General features: G+C 44.7%; 1 gene segment (V, D, J or C); it reads right to left on the bottom strand.

Moving 5' to 3' along the window:
- Window positions 1–336: 336 nt before the first annotated feature.
- On the bottom strand, window positions 337–935 carry LOC134317613 (immunoglobulin kappa variable 3-15-like). The segment is given in 2 exon segments: window positions 337–692; window positions 799–935. Coding segments are annotated over 2 exon segments (408 nt in total).
- Window positions 936–27727: the final 26792 nt, after the last annotated feature.

The following is a 27727-nucleotide window of genomic DNA, read 5'->3' on the forward strand; positions in this document are numbered from 1 at the left end:
GATTTGGACTGGGATTTCCAACAAGCACATGCTCAGGTGTCCACATACTTTTGGCCCTATAGAGTATTTTACATTCACTGTAATCACATCTCTCTGAATGTACATAACATGTCATGATGGTTTCATTCATATCATCTCTTCTAGCACTGCTGCTTCATCTCAAACCTTCATTCTACTAGTGAGATGTTCCATGTGCTGATGAGAATCCCTGTTCCACAGTGAGGAGAACACCACAAAGAGAGGAACATGCTCAGTACTGTGGTGCTTTGTAGATGATGATGTTCAGTGGAGTGCAGCGTTAGCAGCTCTGCAGATGTTCTCAGATCAGTGTGTGTTTCAGAGAACTTCCTCTACAGCTGAGGGAGGTTTTTGTACCAGCAAATAACACTGTGTGAATGGAAGGCCATAATCATGCTGACAGTAATAATCTCCTGCATCTTCAGCCTGGACTCCAGTGATTGTTAGAGAATATTCTGTACCAGATCCACTTCCACTAAAACGTCCAGGAATCCCAGACTGACGACTAGATGCAGCATAGATCAGGAGTTTAGGAGCTTCTCCAGGTTTCTGCTGGTACCAGGCGAGGTTGTTGCTAATGCCCTGACTGGCTCTGCAGTTGATGGTAACAGTTTGTCCTGGAGAAACCGAGTGAGATCCTGGAGTCTGAGTCATGATGATTTCTCCAAACGACTCTAAAGAGAAGAAGAGAGAAAAGTTGAAGGTGATAAAGAGACGGTGATGGTGAGCGCTGATGTTGGAGGACTGATATGAAGATAGTAAATAAACAGTGAATCTCACGTTGAGTGAGGAGGCCGAGTGTATTCAGCAGTAGAATCAGAACCTTCATCATTGTGCTGCGTCTCAGTGACTCTGAAAGTCCTGAACCCAGTCTGATCAGAACTACAGCTCTTATAGTGTGTGTGTGTGTGTGTGTGTGTGTGTGTGTGTGTGTGTGTGTGTGAGTGTGTGTGTGTGTGAGTGTATGTTAAACAGATTCTCTCTCTGCCTGCAATCCCCTTAATCCAATATATGACAAAGACAGAGGGATTAACATTGTCTTGGATTAACATTATCTGTAGTTATGTTAAAAGTATGTTAAAGTAACATTTAAAACATTTACAAATGTTTTTGGGTTTGTTTTTTAACTTGAGAATATTAAGAAAACTGACAAAAAAATGACAAAATAACGTTGAAGGAACGTTCTAATTAAACATTCATACAACCAAAATGGAACGTTAAGGGAACGTTCAGAAGACCTTATTTAAAAGGTTCTTAGAACATTCTAATACAACGTTCCCAGAACGTTACATTATGTTATACAACAGGTAGTTCCGACCTTACAATCTGATTGGTTGAGAAGCGTTCTAACCTTGCTGATATACTGTATGTGATAACAGCACGGTCTTTTCACACCACAACTGTATTACTCCGCTGACGTGTTGCCATTAACGACAAGCTTCATGCACACAAACGCGCACGCAGGCCACGCAGGCGACGCAGGCGACACAGTCGCGTTTTAAATCCGTGATCTGATACACAATCTAGTGCACTGTGTAGGGAACATAACCAATTGTCTATTTCACTATCTAGTGCACTATGTAGGGAACATATATCCGTGATCTGATACACAATCTAGTGCACTATGTAGGGAACATTAATGTGTTTGTAATGCGAACAATTAGCTTAATAGCCCAGTTAGCAGCTCCTAAAAGTTCTGTTTTCACCCATAATCCTTTGGTGTGTGCGAGAGGTTTTTTTTTCTCCCTGAAATGAGTTTTTGCAACTTGGGATGTCTGCTTTGTAGTGTTAAACTTTATATTGGTTGTGGAACTAGTTTTTGGCGGAAGGTATTGTCAATATTAAAGCATATTTATTATGAAATTTAGGGCTTCTTTGATTAATTTTCTTTCTTTATTTTGTAAAAACTGTTGTATAAAAGCAATAGAACACTCGAGGTCGTGTGTTATTGCGAATAACATCAAGGCTGTGATGATCTACTGTACTCGCCTTCGGCTCGTGCCTGCGACCGAATCACAGCCGTGATGTTATTCGCGATAACACACTCCCGCTCGTGTTCTATTGCTTAAATTGCAAATGACGTTTAGAGAACATCAAGAAAACTGGACAAAATAATATTGAGGGCTACGTTGTAATGCAACGTTTCGACAACCAGAATGAAACGTTTGGGGAACATTCTCAGAACGTAATTTTGTTAGCTGGGAATAATAGAATTTAGAACTAGCATGTATGCTAACACAATTTAGTGTGGTCAGTCATATTGAGAACATTAAAATTTACCTCAGATATGATGACATAACTAATAATGGTTTTTATTTAGCTACAATAACAGAATTTATACTTAACATGTATGCTAACACAATTCAGTGTGGTCAGTCATATAGAGAACATTAACATTTACCCCAGATATGATGACAGATAACCAATAATGGTTTTTATTTAGCTACAATGACATTAACATTTATCTCAGATATGATGACAGATAACTAATAACGGTTTTTATTTAGCTACACACGTTGGTTTTCCCAGATAAACTGTTTGATATGTCCTACCTTTCACTCTGCTAGAGCAGTATGTGTGTGAAAGCTGAAGGATAGAACTCGGTTCTATCTGCGCTCGCACGTCTGCCATAGGACCGTATGTGGGAGAGTGGGAAGATGAGCCGTTTTTTCGAAAGGACGTCGTACCGGCACCGGAATCGCACGTCGCGTGCCGGGCCGACCCACGGGCGACATATCGGAGCCCCGTGACCGTGGGTCGAGAGGCCCCCGAGATACGGCCTCCTAGGCTCACGCGCGTAGGCCCGAGAAGCACGTGTCGGGGTCCCGCGAGGGCTGCGGAGTTCGTAGGGACCCCGAAATCGGAGAGCGCGTACGGGGGCGCGTCCCGAGCGACATATCGGAGCCCCGCGACCGCGGGTCGAGAGGCCTCCGAGATACGGCCTCCTAGGCTCACGCGAAAAGGCCTAGGCCCGAAGAGCACGTCCGGGGGTCCCGCGAGGGAGGCCGAGGCCGTGGACGCTCCGAAATCGGAGAGGGCGTACGGGGGCGCGTCGCGAGCGACATATCGGAGCCCCGTGACCGTGGGCCCTTCGGGTCGTGAGTGGGGGCCCGAGGAAGGAGTCGTCATCGCTGACACTTTGGTAATATAATTTACTAACTTCCCCTTTTAACCTTGGTTAGGTCCAAAATTACCAAAGTGTCCCGGATTCCCAAAGAGGTTTTTTAGGGTCCCAGGCCGAACCCAAGGCCCAAACCTCGCCAGATCCCTACAGGAGGCTCCGCGTGCCGAGACGCAGCACCTTTCCACTTCTCGAGTGAGTTCTTTCACGTTTCACTCTGAAGGTGTTCCGACGGAAACCTGTTTCCCTCTCGATGTTTCTTTCTGTAATTTTCAGGGAGTGTCTGTCGGTCATGGATTTCGTGAAGATGCTTCGAGACAACGTCCACTGTAAAAAGCAATACATAAATAAAGTAGGGTTATCTCGATTTTACTTTTCTCTTTTTTTACATATAGATGGAAGGAGTGTCAGGCACGTGCAGAGACAGACCCCTAGTGGTGCATTTTGGCCATGCCAACTTCAGCCGACGTGTTAGAGAGCGTCATCAAACTAACAGAAAAACGTGGGAAACATTTACTCTGCACGTATTACAATAAATCCATTCAAATCTTTTAATATATCGATGGAACCATGTCAAACTATTTCTCATAAACACATATTATTGTCCTCACAACCTACAAACCTTGTTTTGTTTATACTGCTTTTAGTGTAATTTTATTTTAATTTATAAAATCTTTAAATCCATATGTTTATATTGAAGACAAATAAATATATTACACTCTAAGATAATCTATTATAATAATGTCAAACTATTTTTACTACTACTACTGTTTTTCTCGATCGCTAAAACACTAAAACCCATTCTTGGAACACAACTGTCAACTGCCAAAACTTGTCTATCGAATGACTCACTCATTTCACAAAACCTTAAACCATTTTCTCCTAGTTTTACACTGTTTCACACCTGATTTAACATTTTTGCAAAACTCTAAACACATTCTCACTGACTAACACACATTTCTCATGGTAGTGCACTTTGATGCAAAATGGCACACACATGCCACAAAAGTTAAACACAACAAACACACTATTGTCATCGTTAACACACTAAAGGTAAAAACTGTTCACACATGTGTCATGTCAGTAAAAAAAGTTCAAACTCAGTCAGTACAAAGTTTTTTTGATGTCAAGTCAAGTCAAGTCAACTTTATTTATGTAGCGCTTTTTACAACAGACATTGTCTCAAAGCAACTTTACAAAATCCAGGACCAACAGATACAAAAATCCCTGTTGAGCAAGCCGAGGGCGACTGTGGCAAGGAAAAACTCCCTGAAAATTACAGGAAGAAACCTTGAGAGATTAAACGGGGTGGACTTCATCTGGCTCCGCGCCGAGATCGGACGACGCCTGCGCGACATCCAACGCGACGTTACGTGCCACCGGCAGATGGTGCGCAAGGAGGCCTCCAGTGAGTATCCACACCCTACTGCTCACGTCCCGCTTCGCCGCGGCCTCAGGAGGAGCTGGACTGGCTCGAGCAGCTCGTGGCGGTTCGCCACATGTTCACGGGCTCGGATTGCCCTTACCTGTTCTTCACCGCCAACGGCGGCCGCTGCGAGAAGCTGCTGATATATTTCCAGTCTGAGTGGAGGCGGATGGGCTTCGGCGGAAAATACACCTTCCGCAACCTCCGGACTTCCATGGTGCACCACGTGAGTACGCGTTCGTCCTGTCTTCGCAGAGCGTACGTCTTTCGGACCATGTCTCGGTGTTTTAATCCCTATCGATCTGTCTGTCTGTCTGTCTGTCCATCCTCAGACTAAGAACCTGAGCCCCAGCAAGAGGCTGACCGTGCACAGGGCCATGTGCCACTCAGAGGCGGTGGCCACGAAGTTTTATCTTCCTCTGAACACGGTGCAGGAGGCCGCGGAAGTCCGGAGGTTGCAGGAGGGTGACGAGTTTCAGCACGAGAGACCCCACTGCAGCGGAGTCCCGCCCAACACCCGCCTCCGTGCCCGCCCGCCCGTCCGCCGAAGAATCTTGTCGCAGCTGTGCTCTTCGGAGAGCAGCGAATCCGAGGCCTCGGGAGAGCAACTCGGGGTGGCGGCGGCCACGGAGACGGGCTCCCCTGCGCGAGTGTCGCGTGGCCCGAAGCGGAAGTGGGTCAGGATCTTGGAATCGGTGGATTCGTCCGCTTCCAAGAGAACGGTCGATTCCCGCGATCCCTCGAGTTCCGAGGAAGAAGCCTCGGGTGTGTCCGCCCTCAGCACCCCACAACAGGTGAGACGAACGCGTGGATCGTGTCTCGCGCCACCTCCGACTCTCGCTTCAGCACGGCGTGACTCTCTGTCTCTCTTTTGTTTCCCTGCAGGAACACCGAGCGATGGGAGCACTGCCGTCCCCGGACCACACCTACTCCCACACCACCATGAAGGTTAGGCCACAGGACTTGGAGGCCATTAATAAAAGCAGGCGCCTCATGTTGCATATGAGGCCGATGGTGCTGTCCGAAAGCTCCTCCTCAGAGGCGGGGTTGGAGGTAGAGGAGGTTCCTCTAACTCCCAGCTTGACCTTTTAAACGTCTGATGTAAATAGTTCTCATCTTCTCTCCTCCTCGGTGTCACTCAGGGTCACTCGTGTTATCGGGTGGGTCGGGTTAGGTTCGGTATTCGTCTGTTTTTCGTTCGTAAGAATGTGTATGTAAATAGTTCTGTATGTTATGTTTAGTTCAATGTGTTTTATTGTGATTAAAGTTCAATTGTTTTTTCAAACACGTGTCTTTCTTGCGTTCCGTACACCACAAAAACCACCACCACCATAAAAACAACCACAGGACCACTGATGCAGAGTCTCGTACGAGAGTCACAGGTAAGTGAGTCACAGGCTTAGGGTTAGACACACACACACACACACACACACACACACACACACACACTGATCGATCTCGGCCGTACTCGAAAACCTCTGGGTTAGGGTCCTACGACACGTGGGATATCTCTAGGGACGCCTAAAATTCTCTCAATCCGGGAACCTTCCACCATATGGTCGGTGAGGATGGCTTGGGAATCTCGATGACGACTCGGTAATAATAACCCCTAACAGCTTCAAATTGGACATGACCTCACACCACCCTGTAGGGTGTCCTAGGCCGAACCGAAGGCCCATTCCTAGCCAGATCCTTACAGGGGGGTCCGCGTGCCGAGACATCAGACACGATTTTAACGAGCCTTATTCTTCATGCATGTATGTTTAAATAATAAAAAATATATTCATCGCATATCTGTAAGACTTGTAAGCAAATTATGTAACATACCGTATTAAGAAATAATAGTGGGACTGCATTTGGGTTTTTAAACACCACTTTAGGATAAGGACTTTCATTGTGCCGAAAACACCTCGTCACAAAACCTACAGCGAGAGACCCTAGAAGACGTGGAGGTGCGATCACTGCTTCGACGTGCCAAAAACACCTCGTCACAAAACTTACAGCGAGAGACACTATGAGACGTGGAGGTGCGATCACCGCTTCCATGTGCCGAAAACACCTCGTCCTGACCCCGATCCAGTCATAAACCCTTACCTGACCCTTGACGCTTTAAAAATCCTACAATGGATTTTTTTTTCTCATTTTGTCTCTCATAGTTGAAGTGTACCTATGATGAAAATTACAGACCTCTCTCATCTTTCTAAGTAGGAGAACTTGCACAATCAATCAGTGGCTGACTAAATACTTTTTGACCCCACTGTATATGGCCAAGGGGATACCAGGGACATCATGTGCAGCGTAGATATTTATTTATACGCACACCTTTATGGCTCAAACAATGTGTGCATTGCTTTTCTGTTTAATACATGGTACTGGAATGCACCATACGGCAATTGGTTTCACAACATGCAGAGGTAGAAATTCCTGCTGGTAATGTCCTGCTAACAGATAACAGACTGATATATGTCGGATGTCTTGCAATGCCGATGTATTCTGCAAATCAGAGCTGTTTTGAGCTTATATTAGGTGGCATACAAACATGTGTAAACAGGTATGGCACTTCTGTGTAATACATATGCAGCAGGCCTAATATTGTTAAAAAAAAATTTTTTTTTGGACTAAACTCATTAAAGATTTGTAATGTTTAAATCTGTGAATAAAATGCAAGAGTGCAAAAAGGTGATAATGGTCTGGTTTACCATTGATGCAGGGGCACATATTGGGAGTTTAGAGATAATAGAGTGCAGAAATAGAGGGTGTGTGCTGTGTGTGACTGTTAAGCTGCTAAAATTTGGTATCAAGCAAGAACAGAGAAATTCTAGGGTTAGGAAAAATGCACTAATTAGTGTCCTTGGTTTCTCAATTTCATATAGAAATTATTAAAGAAATTCTGTAGTTAGTCCGAGATCTCTAACAAGTGTGACAGGAAATTTTGTACTTTATTAGTTATTTGCTCTTTTAGTTTATTGCTTTCTCAGATCAATAGACCACTGAAGTCGTCCGTCTGACCTAGAGTGTCTCAGCCCAGACCTGATCCCGACCCTGGGGTCGTAAACCCCAAAAGTAGAGGGTTAGGGTCAGACGACACGTGGCAAATCCTGGGACACTTTGGTCATTCCCAACATTCCCTCGGGCCGGGAACCTGCGCCAGAGAGGTTCCCTGCTTCAGAGAGACTAGGGAAAAGTGTCCCGGGCGACGGCTCGGTCGCAATATGACACTTTGGTAATCTTGATGACACTTTGGTAATAGCTAAACACTAACCCGTGAGCCTCCCGGGGTTCCAAGAGGACGCTTTTGTGATGTGACGCCACTTTGATGCCACGATGCAACCTAGTGCCAGATGGCAAAACTGACACGTGAGCCTCCCGGGGATCTCTCTCTAGAGGACGCTTTTGTAATCTGATGCCACTTTGGTTATAGCTAAACACTAACCCGTGAGCACTCGGTTTTGAAGAGGACGCTTTTGTGATCTTTTGCCACTTTGGTAATTACAACCCTCCAGAGCTCCAGAATGGACTCTACGCCAACCTGGCATCTCCCTGGTGCCCCAGGGCACCGTATAGGGTGGTGTTTTGGGTTCGGTGTCCGACTGGCCCCGTTGGTGACGTAGGGTCGGCCCACAGCACTGTCTCCACTCTGCGGTTTGGTAATGTACAGACAGTTTGGTAATCCCTCCCTCTCCAGCCCCGAACTCGACCCGTCGGCCTCCCCACGCCGCCCTCGCGCCGCCCGCCACGAGTAAGGGTCCGGGTTCCGCTCCCGCCCCCGGGTCACGGACTCCGATCGGGACGGCGACGCTGCCGTCGCGTCCGGCCCGGCCAGGCGGTCTCCGCTATGTGGTCTTCGAGGCGCGTGGTGGCCCGGTTTCCGAGAGTTTTTAGGGCCTTTTCGTCGTGACCGATGACCCTAACGGGGCCCCCCCAGTGGGCTGAGCGAGTTTCGGGCCATTCCGAGTCGGTCGGCCAAAATCGGCCCGGGGACACTTTGGGAACCGTGGGGGCGTAGCCCATGACGCCTCCGCAAACCTGCCGGCATGGGGACCCCTGGTGGCCATACCCGTCTGGTGGTTATGGGAAATATTACCAAAGGGGCCTGGGGGTCACCCATTGACCAGCACGGAGCAGCGCCCCCGGGGTGGCCGGAGTGCGTAAACGCACCCCGAGTAACCGGAGAACCGGAGGGGGTGTTGACTCCGTTCCAATTTTAGACGGGACTTGGGTCCGGCAGTGCACGGCGTAGGGAGTTTGGGATTTTTGGCTACCCTGGTGGCCGCGCGAAAAATCGGAGAAAATTCCCAATGGGATTTTACATGCGTTTTTTGCCGACTTCAAACGCCCATATCTCCGCCTACGAGCGTCTGCCACGCCCCATGCAATTATGTTTTTTGCGAATCCGGTGTCTGTTATCAATGTGTCATTGGCCCCTAATTAGACTTAGCATGTATGCTAACACAATTCAGTGTGGTCAGTCATATTGAGAACATTACCATTTACCTCAGTTATGATGACAGATAAGTAATAATGGGTTTTATTGAGCTACAATGTCAGAATTTAGACTTAGCATGTATGCTAACACAATTCAGTGTGGTCAGTCATATTGAGAACATTAACATTTACCTCAGATATAATGACAGATAAATAATAATGGTTTTTATTTAGCTACAGTGACAAAATTTAGACTTAGCATGTATGCTAACACAATTCAGTGTGGTCAGTCATATTGAGAACATTAACATTTACCCCAGATATGATGACAGATAACTAATAACGGTTTTTATTTAGCTACAATGACAAAGTTTAGCCTTAGCATGTATGCTAACACAATTCAGTGTGGTCAGTCATATTGAGAACATTAACATTTACCTCAGATATGATGGCAGATAACTAATAATGATTTTTATTTAGCTACAATGACATAATTTAGACTTAGCATGTATGCTAACACAGTTCAGTGTGGTCAGTGTTACGACGAATCTTTTTGTCGATAAGCCTTGAAGAAGCAGTCGGAGAATCCAGAAAGTACTCTTCAAAAACACTTTATTGAGTGTAAGAAATGATCTGTGAATATATGTCGGCGCTCCTTTTCTCTTCAGCATTTACAATGCCCTCTTTTTCAGAGACATCCAGATAAAAAGGTTTAGTGTAATCCGGGGACTGCAAATGCTCTGCAAGTGCGAGTGCTTGTTTTACTTCTACAAAACTGGCTTCCAGGTTGGTATTCCACTCAATTAGAGCAGTGAGGTTACGTTGACCCAATCTGGTCACTTCAGCCCTCAGTGGTGAGGTTAAGCCTGTGTAATTTGGGATGTAATTTCTACTATAGCCTGTCAGACCTAAAAAAGATAACATCTGGCTGACTGTTTTAGGTTTAGGGAAGGCTCGGATAGTTTGTACAGCTTTCAAAGTCAATGTGTGTCCCTTTGGAGAAATGCAACGACCTAAGAAGGTGACAACGGGTCGACAAACTTGTAATTTGGATTTGTTGACTTTATATCCTGATTGTGCTAGCCTACAAAGGACCGTCTGTGTGTCTGTCAGGCAGGTGCATGAGTCAGTGCAGGCAATGAGTAGGTCGTCTACATACTGGATTAGTGCTGTGTCAGTGTCCAGCAATTGGTCAGTCAGCAGCTGGGAAAGATCTTGTTTCAGACACTTGTTAAAAATACCGGGACTGTCCTTGTAACCTTGTGGTAATCTAGCGTAGGTGTATTGTTGTCCCTGATATGAGAAAACAAAAATATTTGCCAAATACGATAGTACTAATATACAGAAAAAAGCATTAGCTAAGTCAATAACTGTGAAGAACTTGTGCTCAAAAATCAAGTTCTGTAGTGATCTGTAGAAATCCAAAACGAGTATATTTTCAGTGACAGTCACCTGATTAATCAGTCTCAAGTCATGCACCATCCTGTATTCATCCTTGTCCGACTTTTTAACTAAAAGTATAAATATATTTCAATTTAATTGAATTGGGACTAAAACCCCGATATCCAATAGGCCCTGTATTATAGAGGCAATACCAGTCTCGGCCTCAGCAAAGAGTGAGTATTATCTTCTATACACGACCTCCGCATCAGGTTTCAGAGAAATAGGGGCGACATGATGTTTTACGTGCCCTACGTCTATTTTGGAGGTGGTCCATAAAGAAGTAGGGACAGTCCTTAGCATCTGATCAGTCAGGTGGTGATCTGTGTGTTCTCGTCCATGGTGACGTGGGAGGGAAACCTGTTCATAATGTACATTGTCCACACACTTACAGTCAATTTTCCAATACTTGCTGTTCTAAGTTCGTGACAGATATGGAAAGTCCGTCGATGCATATATCAGGATCTGTGCAAGACATACCATAGGACCAAGGGATCTAGCTTCAAAACCTTTAGCCAACAGCAAGGAGACATGTAATGCCTGCGAGTTGTCTGGATCCATTCTGAAATACTCTATCTGCTCCTGAATTAGCTGCACCGCTGCTGCTACTCCCTCTGGTCCTACGAAAATAGTTGCACTACATAATCGATTATTTAATCCCTCCATATTTTGTTTCCATAGATCATCGTAAAGATCATCCGGGTCTCTGATATAGTACAAGGTACAATAATATAAATCCTGGGGCGAAATCAAGCAGACTTGTGCCATCAACCAAGATTTCCACATATTAAATACATATATTAAATTAGATGGGGTACCTTGTTTGTCAGGTGCGATCAGTCTAGCCCAATAGATATCGCAGAACTGAGATTTTAGCTCAGTAATAGGCTGCATTACACAAATTCTGGCCTCTAAAAGAGGCTCCTGGCCTAATAAAACTAACTTTGTACCTTATAAGGTACAATAGACAGTGGCCGATAACTTGCACAATACATCTCTACCCAACAGACAAATAGAACAATTTGAAGAATATAAAAAAAAAATAAGTTAGTCGTAGCTTTCCAATTTCCAGAACCATTAGAGTAGTAAAATATTAAGTTTACGCTGTTCCCGAGTATCCAACAGTGGTGATTGTGTTTGAGGTAAGCGAAGAAATCCAATTAAGCTTACCAGTGATGATCGAAGCTATAGCTCCAGTGTCAATCAAAAAATCAAACTGCTCACCACCTATACCACAGGTTACAATTAATTCTAAAAAAAATATCACGACCTGTGGAGGACACTGGACAGCATCAGTAAGGGCCTCCGGAATTTCCAGGGCCCTAAGACTGATAGACAGATACTAGAGTTTAATTTAGAACTTCGAGTTGTGTTTATAGTGCGGGTCCCTATGTAAACTACAGTTACGATATCCCTGCAGACTGACTAAAGTAGAGACAATATTTTGCCCAGTGGTTTAATTCACCACAGTTAAAGCATCCTGCCCTATCTAATCGTCTAAGCTAAAAGTGTGGCCTACATAGACCTCCCTTTTGTCTATTATATAAAGTTACCCACTGCTATACAGAAAAGTTAAAATAATATTATAGCTGATACTAATACTAATATTAAACAGGGACAGGTTGTTATATATACTGCTGTGGCATCTACAATATCAACAGCTGGACGAAAGTTACGATTTAAACCAGTTATTAATTATTATTAATAAATACCTCAATTACTACCAATTACTTATTTTTACCCTTAGTATCCTTTTCTGCCAGTTCTAACTTAACCAGGCTTTGTTACATATATTATAAAAAATCCGCCTGGTCTGACTCCTTTTTATTATATTTGATGATGCAATGAACCACAATGACTGTCCACTCGTCCTCTAGTTTATTCAGCAGTCCCACTACATCATCTAGTTTGTCCTATATAGCAGTTAAAAATACTTTGACAACTTGCGTCTTAAATAATAACGAGTTTACTGAATTATGATCATGTCGCTCTCCCGTGCACTGTCTCCAGGTCTTCTGAGCTCACCTCAAAAATTCACCTCCCTCTTCACCCTTATTCATAGTCATACCATCTAACGCCTGTTGGTTCTGTTGTGTGGGATACATGCTGCGGAACGCATCCCAAACATCTCCTCTATGGCGTGAAAAAGGGGTACGAGAAGACAATGCGGTAGTTCCTAGCTGCGTTTCTATTCGCCCAAAGGGTTCCTTGTAATCCATTATCAGCATTATGGCTCTAAGATCACCCATACATAAATTGTACTCAGAGATGGGGAGTCGCAGATAATGTCAGTCACTCGTGATGTCACTTTAGCTCCGCCCCTTGAGGGTCGTCCAGGGCCCCCAGTGGGATTCCTCCAATTCACTACCAACTACAGAGGGGAGCACATACAGTATTTCTAAAGTTTATCATCAACACTACAATGGAGGCCTTAAACTTTTGGATCACGTAGACATGTGTTCCTAACTTCACAACCCCCACACATTAGAACAAAGAAACAATAGAACAATCTCTCAACAATACATGCACCAACACACCCAGCAAATCTCTTATCACAATCAACAAGCACTGTGTTACTCTCAAATAATTTTAATCTTATTCACTATAACAACCCTGATTAAGGAGATTTTCCTTAATTACTTGTGAAAATGTTTTACTCTTTTCAGTTGTGAGGGATAATACTTTTCACAAATGGATGAATTCTGTGAATGAAGTGCCCCCCTTCCTAGTTTAAGAATTAAAACCTATTGTTCAAATACAATTCACCAGGGCTTGTAAGTCAATGGATTCTTTCAGACGCTACCCACATTAAAACACACTTAATAAGGTACCATAACAAATACTTCATCTTAACTCACAGTTTGCGCAAAATTATCTGCAACAACTTACACACCCCAGGCACACACAAAGACAAGATGGCCGACAAACCAAAGATAACAAAGCACACTGCACACACAAAGACAAGATGGCCGACAAACCAAAGATAACAAAGCACACTGCACACACAAAGACAAGATGGCCGACAAACCAAAGATAACAAAGCACACTGCACACACACGGTTTCACCCGCGGTTCTCAGACAAATATACACAGAAATTTACTGACAAACAAAACTCCTGATGTACTATTTTCGAACCGAATTTAGAATTTAGAATAATCAAATTACTCGAGCCCCGCTACCAAAACAGACAGGCTCGTTAAAATTTAGAACAATCAAATTAATCGAGCCCCGCTACCAAAACAGACAGGCTCGTTAAAATTTAGAACAATCAAATTAATCGAGCCCCGCTACCAAAACAGACAGGCTCGTTAAAATTTAGAACAATCAAATTAATCGAGCCCCGCTACCAAAACAGACAGGCTCGCCTTTCGCTCCAATGGTGTCCGCGAGCTCCGACCCAGCTGAACACAATGGCGCCCTGTACAGTTTATTTAGACCGGTCTGGTTCAAACTCAGCAATCAGGAAACATACATTTTAGCTCCAGCATATATTCACAGTTTTAAACTATCTAATGATACTTTAGTAATTTAATCAGACACGGATTCTGAGATTCAATTTCAAAGTCTGTTTACCTTGTGTAGGCGCGCCTTGTACTGAGTACAAAAGATTCCCAGAATCCAGGTCTTAGCTCAGTCAGCTGAATCAATTTGATGCTATTTCAGGCCTCTTCGAACCATCCTCTGCTACCATCTGTTACGACGAATCTTTTTGTCGAGAAGCCTTGAAGAAGCAGTCGGAGAATCCAGAAAATACTCTTCAAAAACACTTTATTAAGTGTAAGAAATGATCTGTGAATATATGTCAGAGCTAAGCCGATCGGCGCTCCTTTTCTCCTGCAATCCAGATGATCGCCAACCAAAAAAAAAAAGCCCCGTGCGTCTGAGCGCGCGGTTTTTTAAACCAAGCTAGGCTCCTCCTCCTTCACTGCTGGTGGAGCCAATGAAATGTGCTAGAAAAGCCCAGGGCTCCGCCCCTCCCCCCCTACGGCAGACATCTGGAGGGTCCCTAACGAGGGATCATGGTAGGCGCCATTTTGAGTGCACCTACCAGACAAAGAGCCACGTGGGGAAATGCCGTACAACTTCTCACATTGAATTTATGTTTAATAATGATGTTATGTTCCAAAAATCCTAACATAACACAAGCTAAGCACACGGCTAGTAACACAAGCTAAGCACACGGCTAGTAACATAAGCTAAGCACACGGCTAGTAACACAAGCTAAGCACACGGCTAGTAACACAAGCTAAGCACACGGCTAGTAACATAAGCTAAGCAATCGGCTAGTAACATAAGCTAAGCACACGGCTAGTAACACATTCAAACAGATTCCAAAACAGAGTCCAAGGAAAGCCAAACCAAAGTCACCATAGAAGTCCAACAAAGCAGTTACAAAAACAGTTCCACCATAAACCAAGTTCAGTTCAATAGTTCTCAGAGTCTGTAGAGAAGCTGCCTCCTTTTATTAGGAGCAGCTGGAGCTAATTAGCCCAGAAGAGCCAATCAGGAATGGGGTGTGGCAGGAGACAGAGTGTGCTTATGGAGAGGGGTGTGTGGCACCTCAGGAGGCTCAAAGTGTGACAGATACAGAGACATGAATATCCAAGTTTTAATCATGTCAGACTTGATGTCTAACCAGATAAAAAAAAAATATTTTCTTATATTTTTTGTTAAAATTCTACCAAATCCTGATGTGTCAGTGTGTTTGGTTTTGTGTAATCTCTATTATTTATTTTGTAATTGAATATCATTCATGTTAAAATGGTTGTTAATAGTTTTCTGTCTCTATAAGGGATGTGAGTTTATTAGAATTTAGCTGTAACATTCTCAGTCTGTTATTAATGAGCTGAGTGTCGGTACGTATCTTGATTACTGTGTTTAATTTTTTGTAATATGTCAGTAAACAATGATAAACAGATCAGTATGAGGTAATAAACAATGATAAACAGATCAGTATGAGGTAATAAACAATGTTAAACAGATCAGTATGAGGTAATAAACAATGATAAACAGATCAGTATGAGGTAATAAACAATGATAAACAGATCAGTATGAGGTAATAAACAATATTAAACAGATCAGTATGAGGTAATAAACAATGATAAACAGATCAGTATGAGGTAATAAACAATGTTAAACAGATCAGTATGAGGTAATAAACAATGATAAACAGATCAGTATGAGGTAATAAACAATGTTAAACAGATCAGTATGAGGTAATAAACAATGTTAAACAGATCAGTATGAGGTAATAAACAATGATAAACAGATCAGTATGAGGTAATAAACAATGTTAAACAGATCAGTATGAGGTAATAAACACCTGGTTAATAAACAACTGGTTAACCTACCCATGTTCATTTTACTTTACATCTTGTTTGCCACACTGTTGTACTGGTAGGATTCACCTCAATTTATTTGTAATGTTAGTGAAAGGTTAAACTATCCTTAGGAAGGAATATATGTGACTTTGGGGTTGTTCAGGCTAAATATTATTATTATAATTATGTTATAATTTTATCATCCCTTTTAAAACTAAAGATTGATATTACAGGGTCTGATGAAGACACCAAAAAGCTTATCTGGTGAAGGGTGACCAACCAGACCCTCTTCACTGGAAAAAGAAATGCAGCTGTTTGAGGATTTGAGTAACTGTTGGTTTGAATGAGAACAAAATCTGTTACATCTTATACAGACTGTTAATTACTGTTAATTACAAAGGTTCTATATAGACGTGATTTAGTATTCAAAGCATGAACAACTTTTAATGACGACATGTTTTTAAGCAGTGCATGATCTATACCAGACCTGGGCATTGTACGGCCCGCGGGCCACATCCGGCCCGCGAGACATCCCCAACCGGCCCGCATGAGGTCCGTGGCAATTACAATTTAGATGTAAATAAATGTACATCAAACATGCATTACTACAGGATTGATTTTGACGGGAGCGCTGTGTCTTTAAATATCCGCAAGTTTCGATTTACGTGTGTGCGCGAGTGTATCGGGCTTCACCGTAATGCAAACAGAACTGAGTGTGACTGACGGTGGAGTTTTTAACAAGACACGAAGTTCTGAAATCAGATGTAACGCTGGTTAAGGATCAGAATTTAGGCTCTAAATCGCTGTTACGGTATTACACAGAAATATAAGAACATGAACGATGCAGAGCATCACACCTGAAGCTTCTCTCACTAAACTGCAAAAGCAACAAGGACTTTTTATAAAGTTTAACACATCCAGAACTGAAGCAGTCAGGACCAGCTTTGTGATTTTAAAAAGAATATCCAACAATAACAAAGGACTGAAAAACAAATGAGACTCATTAGACTCAAAACAAAATAGTGTAAAGTTTAAAAACCTGCACATTTTGTTCACATTTGTTTTTTTGTTTGTTTAAATAGTGAAATAATGTTGATGTTTTTACTCTGCCGACTTCTAATTTTTTGATTGTAACATCTAAACATTAACAGCTTATTAGAACTGTACAATTTACTGCTTTTTATAATGAGTGGGCAGTTGTAGCCTAGTGGTTAGTGGACTAGTAATTAGAAGGTTGCTGGTTCAAGCCACACCACTGCCAGGTTGCTGCTGTTGGGCCCTTGAGCAAGGCCCTTAACCCTCAATTGCTCAGACTGTATACTGTAACTATATTGTAAATCGATTTAGATAAAGGTGTCTGCTAAATGCTGAAAATGTAAATGTAAATAAAGAGATAAAATTTATATTGAGCAGAATTTAGTTCCCCTTATTGGTCCGGCCCTCCACAACAGTCCCAGTTTCTTATGTGGCCCCTTGGAAAATTTAATTGCCCACCCCTGATCTATACTGTAATAACCGTTATGTTTATCATGTTGTAGAACCTTTGTGTTGGAGAACAGTGTGCAGGGGGCGGTGACCCCCATTCATGTAAAAAAGTGGGAGAACCTGAAGCAGAAATACAAAATAATCTTCAGTAAAATATCAGTACAGATTTTATTACTACACGTTAATTTCCTTGTTCTGTGTTTATGAATCTTGTAGGAACTCGAGTGCCCCCCTACTGGGGTGAGAACAGAGAGTAGTGAAGCAACAGCAGCATCCTAGAAATTCTCTGCTGACATGGATGAGACAATAGATGGGAGGCCATCGATTACCCCACTGACCCTTATTGCCTCTTCTGACCAGGGTGCTGCTGAAGCTTCACCCCCCTCTGTTAGGCCGAGAAGCACAGAAACCTATTGATGAGTGAATGAAGTAAATAAAGAGCAGATTAAACCAGAGCTCGATCATCACTCATTCATCTTTAAATGAAGAATTTCCTGACATGTAATTAAATATGATGTCAGTGATGTGAGCAGCTTTCATATAAGCCAACAAACATGGTAATACTCTGGTCCTCACCACTGTGGCAGTAAGAGCTGGACTTCATCTGAGCCTGATCCAGAACAGTGGCTTCACTTCATTACTAATAGAAATGTGAACTAATACTTTAACCGTGTTAAACATGTTTAAGAAAGAACAAAAACATCAGTGAAATGTCTAGAATTCAAGTTTATTGTTGTTTAAATGAAACAGACTACAGTCCACGTGACTGAAGATCTGGGGGGTCTCCTCAAGATCATCTCTTTAATACCATGGACAGGGATCTTCTGTGGTTGTTGGACTGCACTGGTGAGGATATTTGAGCAGCAGAAGTTGATGTAGAGCTGATGTGTGACACTACAAAATTAATACACTCATATTAGCCAGTGTTTAATGTTCACAATCACTGACTGTATTTAAACATTTAGAGTATTGAAGCGATGCTATAATACATTAGGAGTGATGTACCATGATGCGCTGGTGCTGGTCTGCTAGTCTCCTCTCATCTACTGTCACGGTGTACGATGTGCTGGAGCTTCCTGTGGTTCTGGTCTGATGGTCTGACAGGCAGTTATAGTTCCTTAGCCAGCAGTTGTGGCTCTACAGACAGCAGTTGTGGTTCTTCAAACAGCAGTTGTGGCTCTACAGCCAGCAGTTGTGGTTATTCAGGCAGCAGTTGTGGTTCTTCAGACAGCAGTTGTGGCTTTACAGACAGCAGTTGTGGTTCTTCAGACAGCAGTTGTGGTTCTTCAGCCAGCAGTTGTGGCTTTACAACCAGCAGTTTTGGTTCTTCAGCCAGCTGTTGTAGCTTTACAGCCAGCAGTTGTGGTTCTTCAGACAGCAGTTGTGGTTCTTCAGACAGCAGTTGTGGCTCTACAGCCAGCAGTTGTGATTCTTTAGCCAGCAGTTGTGGTTCCTCAGCCAGCAGTTGTGGTTCTAAAACCAGCAGTTGTGGTTTCACAGTCAGCAGTTGTGGCTCTGTAGCCAGCAGTTGTGGTTATTCAGGCAGCAGTTGTGGTTCTTCAGACAGCAGTTGTGGCTTTACAGACAGCAGTTGTGGTTCTTCAGACAGCCGTTGTGGTTCTTCAGCCAGCAGTTGTGGTTCTTCAGCCAGCAGTTGTGGCTTCTCAGCCAGCAGTTGTGGTTCTTCAGCCAGCAGTTGTGGTTCTTCAGACAGCAGTTGTTGCTTCTCAGCCAGCGGTTTTGGTTCTTCAGACAGCAGTTTTGGCTTTACAACCAGCAGTTGTGGCTTCTCAGCCAGCAGTTGTGGTTCTTTAGACAGCAGTTGTGGTTCTTCAGACAGCTGTTGTGGCTCCAAGGCCAGCAGTTGTGGCTTTACATCCAGCAGTTGTGGTTCTTCAGACAGCAGTTGTGGTTCCTGAGCCAGCAGTTGTGGCTCTACAACCAGCAGTTGTGGCTTCTCGGCCAGCAGTTGTGGTTTTTCGGCCAGCAGTTGTGCCTTCTCAGCCAGCAGTTGTGGTTCTTTAGAAAGCAGTTGTGGTTTCTCAGCCGGCAGTTGTGGTTCTAAAACCAGCAGTTGTGGTTTCACAGCCAGCAGTTGTGGTTCCTGAGCCAGCAGTTGTGGTTCTTTAGACAGCAGTTGTGGTTTCTCAGCCAGCAGTTGTGGCTTCTTAGCCAGCAGTTGTGGCTTCTCAGCCAGCAGTTGTGGCTCCACAGCCAGCAGTTGTGCTTTCTCAGCCAGCAGTTGTGGTTCTACAGCCAGCAGTTGTGGCTCTACAGCCAGCAGTTGTGGCTTCACAGCCAGCAGTTGTGGTTTTTCAGCCAGCAGTTGTGGCTCCACAGCCAGCAGTTGTGGATTTTCAGCCAGCAGTTGTGGCTCCAAAGCAAGCAGTTGTGGCTTCTCAGCTAGCAGTTGTGGTTCTTCAGCCAGCAGTTGTGGTTCTACAGCCAGCAGTTGTGGCTCTACAGCCAGCAGTTGTGGTTCTTCAGACAGCCGTTGTGGTTCCTGAGCCAGCAGTTGTGGCTCTACAACCAGCAGTTGTGGCTTCTCAGCCAGCAGTTGTGGTTCTTCAGACAGCAGTTGTGGCTTCTCAGCCAGCAGTTGTGTTTCTTTAGACAGCAGTTGTGGTTTCTCAGCCAGCAGTTTTGGCTTCTCAGCCAGCAGTTGTGGCTCCACAGCCAGCAGTTGTGCTTTCTCAGCCAGCAGTTGTGGTTCTAAAACCAGCAGTTGTGGCTTCTCAGCCAGCAGTTGTGGCTCCACAGCCAGCAGTTGTGGTTCTTCAGACAGCCGTTGTGGTTCTTCAGCCAGCAGTTGTGGTTCTTCAGACAGCAGTTGTGGTTTTTCAGCCAGCAGTTTTAGCTCCAAAGCCAGCAGTTGTGGCTTTTACAGCCAGCAGTTGTGGCTTCTCAGCCAGCAGTTGTGGCTCTACAGCCAGCAGTTGTGGTTCTTCAGACAGCAGTTGTGGTTCTTCAGACAGCAGTTTTGGCTTTACAACCAGCAGTTGTGGCTTCTCAGCCAGCAGTTGTGGCTTCTCAGCCAGCAGTTGTGGCTCTACAGCCAGCAGTTGTGGTTCTTCAGCCAGCAGTTGTGGTTCTTCAGACAGCAGTTTTGGCTTTACAACCAGCAGTTGTGGCTTCTCAGCCAGCAGTTGTGGTTCTTTAGACAGCAGTTGTGGTTCTTCAGACAGCTGTTGTGGCTCCAAAGCCAGCAGTTGTTGCTTTACAGCCAGCAGTTTTGGTTTCTCAGCCAGCAGTTGTGGCTCTACAGCCAGCAGTTGTGTTTTTTCAGCCAGCAGTTGTGTTTTTTCAGCCAGCAATTTTGTTTTTTTCAGCCAGCAGTTGTGGCTCCAAAGCCAGCAGTTGTGACTTTACAGCCAGCAGTTGTGGCTTTACAGCCAGCAGTTGTGGCTCTACAGACAGCAGTTGTGGCTTTACAGCCAGCAGTTGTGGCTTTTCAGCTAGCAGTTGTGCTTTTTCTGCCAGCAATTGTGGTTCTACAGCCAGCAGTTGTGGCTCTACAGCCAGCAGTTGTGTTTTTTCAGACAGCAGTTTTTGCTTCTAAGCTAGCAGTTGTGGTTCTTCAACCAGCTGTTGTGGTTCTACAGCCAGCAGTTGTGGTTCTTTAGACAGCAGTTGTGGCTCTAAAGCCAGCAGTTGTGGTTCGTGAGCCAGCAGTTGTGGCTCCACAGCCAGCAGTTGTGGTTCCTGATCCAGCAGTTGTGGCTCCACAGCCAGCAGTTGTGGTTCCTGAGCCAGCAGTTGTGGCACCACAGCCAGCAGTTGTGGCTTTTCAGCAAGCAGTTGTGGCTCCACAGCCAGCAGTTGTGGTTCTTCAGCCAGCAGTTGTGGTTCTTCAGACAGCAGTTGTGGTTCTTCAGCCAGCAGTTGTGGTTCTTCAGACAGCAGTTGTGGTTCTTTAGCCAGCAGTTGTGGTTCTTTAGACAGCAGTTTTGGTTTCTCAGCCAGCAGTTGTGGCTCTACAGCCAGCAGTTGTGGCTCCACAGCCAGCAGTTGTGTTTTTTCAGCCAGCAGTTTTGTTTTTTCAGCCAGCAGTTGTGGCTCCAAAGCCAACAGTTGTGGCTCTACAGACAGCAGTTGTGGCTTTACAGCCAGCAGTTGTGGCTTTTCTGCCAGCAATTGTGGTTCTACAGCCAGCAATTGTGGTTCTACAGCCAGCAGTTGTGGTTTTTCTGCCAGCAATTGTGGTTCTACAGCCAGCAGTTGTGGTTTTTCAGACAGCAGTTTTTGCTTCTAAGCTAGCAGTTGTGGTTCTTCAACCAGCTGTTGTGGTTCTACAGCCAGCAGTTGTGGTTCTTCAGACAGCAGTTGTGGTTCTTCAGCCAGCAGTTGTGGTTCTTCAGAGAGCAGTTGTTGTTCTTTAGCCAGCAGTTGTGGTTCTTCAGATAGCAGTTTTGGCTTTACAACCAGCAGTTTTGGCTTCAAAGCCAGCAGTTGTGGTTCTTCAGACAGCAGTTGTGGTTCCTTAGTCAGCAGTTGTGGTTCTTTAGACAGCAGTTTTGGCTTTACATCCAGCAGTTGTGGTTCTGCGACCAGCAGTTGTGGTTCTTCAGACAGCAGTTGAGGCTTTACAGCCAACAGTTGTTGTTTTTCAGCCAGCAGTTGTGGTTCTTCAGCCAGCAGTTGTGGTTCTTTAGACAGCAGTTGTGGTTCTTCAGCCAGCAGTTGTGGTTCTTCAGACAGCAGTTGTGGTTCCAAAACCAGCAGTTGTGGTTCCAAAACCAGCAGTTGTGGTTTCACAGCCAGCAGTTGTGGTTTCTCAGCCAGCAGTTGTGGTTCTAAAACCAGCAGTTGTGGTTTCACAGCTAGCAGTTGTGGTTCTAAAACCAGCAGTTGTGGTTTCACAGCCAGCAGTTGTGGTTCTGCAACCAGCAGTTGTGGCTCTAAAGCCAGCAGTTGTGGTTCCTGAGCCAGGTTTATTGACCTCATTCTTCAAACCTACCTGATCCACCCGTTCTTCCACCTTCGTCATCTGGTCCGTCTGAAGCACCTGCTTCTCCATCTGGTTTTTTCCTACCTGCTTTGGTTTTTTCACTGTGTCCACTGGGTCCACCTGCCTCTCTACCTTCTTCATCTCATTCTCTATGAAATGAACCTTATTTTTTACATGTCCCTTCCCCTGCTCCTTCAGGATGACCAGCTCTGGTTCTTCCACCAGGTTCAGCTGGACCATCTGCCTCTCTGCCTTCTTCATCTCATTCTCTATGAAACTAATCTTATTTTTTACATGTCCCATCCACTGGTCCTCTAGGATGACCTGCTCTGGTTCTTTAACCAGGTTCAGCGGGGCCACCTGCCTCTCTACCTTCTTCATGACCTGGTCTGGTTTTTCCACTGGGTCCACCTGCTCCACTGGGTCCACCTGCTCCACTGGGTCCACCTTCTCTAACTTCTTCATCTCAATCTCAAAAACCAGAACCACCTTGTTTACTGGTTTCCTCCTCTGGTCCTTTAGGACGACCTGCTCTGGTTCTTCCACCAGCTCCCGTGGGGCCACCTGCATCTCTACCTTCTCAGGTTTGTTTTTTGCAATCTATTCTATTACCATATACGTATTTACACACACACACACACACCGACCAGGCATAACATTATGACCACTGACAGCTGAAGTGAATAACACTGATTATCTCTTCATCACAGCACCTGTTAGTTGGGGGGGGGGGGGGGTATATTAGACAGCAAGTGAACATTTTATCCTCAAAGTTGATGTTAGAAGCAGTTAGTGAGCGTGAGGATCTGATCGAGTTTGACGAGGGCCAAATTGTGATGGCTAGACGACTGGGTCAGAGCATCTCCAAAACTGCAGCTCTTGTGGGGTGTGTCCCGGTCTGCAGTGGTCAGTATCTATCAAAAGTGCTCCAAGGAGGGAACAGTGGTAAACCGGCGTCAGGGTGATCAGCGGCCAAGGCTCATTGATGGCCCGTGTGATCCGATCCAACAGACGAGCTCCTGTAGCTCAAACTGCTGAAGAAGTTCATGCTGGTTCTGATAGAAAGGTGTCAGAATACACAGAGCATCACAGTTTGTTGCTGCAGATCAGTCAGGGTGCCCATGCTGACCCCTGTCCACCACTGAAAGCACCAACAATGAGCATGTGCACATCAGAACTGGACCACGGAGCAATGGAAGAAGGTGGTCTGGTCTGATGAATCAGGTTTTTTTTTACATTACGTGGACGTCCGGGTGTGTGTGTGTCGCTTACCCGGGGAACACATGGCACCAGGATGCATTGTGGGGAAGAAGGCAAGCCGGTGGAGGCAGTGTGATGCTTTGGGCGACGTTCTGCTAGGAAACCTTGGGTCCTGCCATCCATGTGGATGTTTCTTTGACACGTAGCTCCTACCTAAGCATTGTTGTAGACCATGTTCACCCTCTCATGGAGACGCTTCCCTGATCTGTGGCCTCTTTCAGCACAAAACTAAAATGCTTCAGGAACGGTTTGAGGAGCAAAACAACCAGTTTGAGGTGTCGACCTGGCCTCCAAATTCCCCAGATCTCGATCCAATCGAGCATCTGTGGGACGTGCTGGACAAACAAGTCCGATCCATGGAGGCTCCACCATAACTAACAGGAGTTAAAGGAGCTGCTGCTGACATCATGGTGCCAGGTGGTGTGGAGTCCATGCCTTGACGGGTCAGGGCTGTTTTGGCAGCAAAAGCGGGGGACCAACACAATATTAGGAAGGTGGTCATAATGTTATACCTGATCAGTGGATTATTATTACTATATTTGTATTAGCCCCAGTCCCTGCCACTGAGAAGCACCTTTATATACTGATGCTGCCACCACCATGTTTCACAGTAAGGATGATATTAGCCTCAATCAAGTACAAGCCAAGCTTTTTTATTTCTATTGTGTCACAATTAGCACAAATTCCAACAGACACACTGCAAAATCTTATGGAAACATGGGTGGAGGTATTTGTATATTTGTATATTTATGGCATTGGTATCGGAATGGGATGTCCATCAAGCTGATGCTCGTCCACACCCTGTACAGTCCCAGATTTGGCAGTATTAATGACCCTGATCTCTCCGGTCCAGGATCAATTCAAGCTCAGTGCGTGTGGCTTTAAATCAGCAAGTTAGCATCAATTATATCAGTCATGGGTGAGACGGCGGCGCCTGATAGCCCAACGTGTTTTACGGCTGATGATAAAAGCTAAAGAGCCGAAAAGAAAACGTGCACCCTGACATGAAAAATGCGGCACGTCCTTCTCTCGTGCCCTTGAGGGGCATTTAGGACGGAGCTTGTGGATGGGGGGCAATAAATCAGGAGGCAAAATTGTAAAGGATCACTGCCGACCTCCAGAGATTGATGTGAGCGCAGGTGTACGTTTCATTTAACACTTACAAAATTATATAATGAGAATAATGTGAGGTGCCCTGCTGCCACTACCTACCTGATCAGCTGCCTCAGTAGAGAGGATTCTAATAAGACATGAAACTTATAAGGCAGATTATTTAGACACAGTTTTAGCTCACTAAGCTAACACAGTTAGCATCAGGAAGTTCAAACCGATGGGCTGAGGCTGCACAACCCGCTAGCACGCTGGCAACGTCTCCCTCCATGTACCGAAAACAGTTCAACTGTCCCTGACGAGCCTGAATTTACAACCCGAAATCAGTGCAATAAAAAAGCCTTATGATAACCATGTCCTGAAGCGGCATCGACTTCTCTGGGCTCGGGGGCATTTAGGATGGACCATCACACAGTGGAAACATGTCTTGTGGTCAGATATATCAGCAATCCAGGTCTTTTTTGGAACAAATGGACGCCGTGTGCTTCGGACCAAAGACGGAAAGGATCCAGACTGTTATTAGCAACAAGTCCAAAATGGTATGGGGTCTGTCATGGTATGGGGGCGTGTCAGTACCAGGGTCTGTCATGGTATGGGGGCGTGTCAGTACCAGGGTGTGTCATGGTATGGGGGCGTGTCAGTACCAGGGTGTGTCATGGTATGGGGTGTGTCAGTACCAGGGTCTGTCATGGTCTGGGGTGTGTCAGTACCAGGGTCTGTCATGGTATGGGGGTGTGTCAGTACCAGGGTCTTTCATGGTATGGGGTGTGTCAGTACCAGGGTCTTTCATGGTATGGGGTGTGTCAGTACCAGGGTGTGTCATGGTATGGGGTGTGTCAGTACCAGGGTCTTTCATGGTATGGGGTGTGTCAGTACCAGGGTGTGTCATGGTATGGGGTGTGTCAGTACCAGGGTCTGTCATGGTATGGGGGTGTGTCAGTACCAGGGTGTGTCATGGTATGGGGGTGTGTCAGTACCAGGATTTGTCATGGTATGGGGGTGTGTCAGTACCAGGGTCTGTCATGGTATGGGGGTGTGTCAGTACCAGGGTCTGTCATGGTATGGGGGTGTGTCAGTACCAGGGTCTGTCATGGTATGGGGGTGTGTCAGTACCAGGGTCTGTCATGGTATGGGGGTGTGTCAGTACCAGGGTCTGTCATGGTATGGGGGTGTGTCAGTACCAGGGTCTGTCATGGTATGGGGGTGTGTCAGTACCAGGGTCTGTCATGGTATGGGGTGTGTCAGTACCAGGGTGTATCATGGTATGGGGTGTGTCAGTACCAGGGTGTATCATGGTATGGGGGTGTGTCAGTACCAGGGTGTATCATGGTATGGGGGTGTGTCAGTACCAGGGTGTATCATGGTATGGGGGTGTGTCAGTACCAGGATCTGTCATGGGTGAGATTTTAAAAACTTTGCAAATAAATCTTTCAGAGGTTTGCAGGTACCGCCATCCAATGTTGGTGTTCTTGGCAGTTTTTCTGACATTTGTATTATTCATATCGATATCGGAATTATATCGTATCGACCGAAATTAGGAGTTATATCGTGATATAAATTTTAGCCATATCGTCCAGCCCTAATTACATTACTATAAAAAATTATTTATTATTAGTGTAGCCTTATTTATCAATTAAACTTCTGATAAATCATACCACCTGGACTGTCTCACGGATATCAAGGTCAGCACAATCCTTAATATCTATTGTGGCTTCTTCTGGGGATCCACCAAAGAGCACATGCAGGATTGCTGGGCTTAATCCACCTAGGCATGGCCCACCATGTAGAAATGAATGACCCATCATTCGGCCAGCAACGACAAAGAAGTCACTCTCCAAAAGGAAATGGGAAGTGGAGGGAATCAAGTGGTCTTTTTCACCCTCAAAAAGAAGAGTTCCTCCTGGCACTTAACATAAAACAAAATTCTAAACACATAGGTAGTAATCTAAAGGACACTGATATTCTGCTTCCATACTAGGGCTGCACAATATTGGAAAAACTCACATTGCAATATTCACTATATTGCCAAAAGTATTTGCTCGTCTGCCTTCGCACGCATATGAACTTGAGTGACTCCCATTCTTAATCCATAGGCATTAATATACAGGTGGTCCCCTTTTTGCAGCTCTAACAGCAGGTTTGGAACTCTGCAGTTATTGAGTCAGCAGAGCGTTCCAGTCTTTTATGCAGTACGAGCCGCCTCAGCACTTGGAGACCCCGCTCTGTAACTTTACGTGGTCTATCACTTCGTGGCTGAGTTGCTGTCGTTCCCAATCACTTCCACTTTGTTATAATAGCACTGACAGGTGACTGTGGAATATTTAGTAGTGAGGAAATTTCACGGCTGGACTTGTTGCACAGGTGGCATCCTATCACGGTACCACGCTGGAATTCACTGAGCTCCTGAGAGCGACCCGTTCTTTCACAAATGTTTGTAGAAGCTAAATTCAATGAATCGGTGACGTCCGTGTTGCACACATCTATCTTCATTTTTGGGGGAACTGGCACTTCCTGTGGCTACCTCCATTTGTACCTCAACACTGCTCTGCGATAGTCTTAGATAAAACAAAAGTTTCAACATGTAAGAGGTCATATTAAAATACAACAGTTAAATTCAGTTCTAAAGAAGCAATATCCCAAACACCCACATGTTGGCCTTTAGAGAGTGTTTTTTAATCAAAAAAGCAATAATTACTCTTATTTGTCAATATTTTGCCCTACATGGTTAGTCCTACATTCACATGCACATCAAGCATGCCTTTTGGCTGGAGGTGGACTCACTATGCCTCATGCCACATGTCCGATGTACAGTAGGGCCAAAAAGTATTTAGTCAGCCACTGATTGTGCAGGTTCTCCTACTTAGAAAGATGAGAGAGGTCTGTAATTTTCATCATAGCTACACTTCAACTATGAGAGACAAAATGAGAAGAAAAAAAATCCAGGAAATCACATTGTAGGATTTTTAAAAAATTTATTTGTAAATTATGGTGGAAAATAAGTATTTGGTCACCCACAAACAAGCAAGATTTCTGGCTCTCATAGACCTGTAACTTCTTCTTTAAGAAGCTCTTATGTCCTCCACTCGTTACCTGTATTAATGGCACCTGTTTGACCTCGTTATCTGTATAAAAGACACCTGTCCACAGCCTCAAACAGTCAGACTCCAAACTC

Source organism: Trichomycterus rosablanca, chromosome 1, assembly GCF_030014385.1.
Source record: "Trichomycterus rosablanca isolate fTriRos1 chromosome 1, fTriRos1.hap1, whole genome shotgun sequence".
Taxonomy (NCBI): Eukaryota; Metazoa; Chordata; class Actinopteri; order Siluriformes; family Trichomycteridae; genus Trichomycterus; species Trichomycterus rosablanca.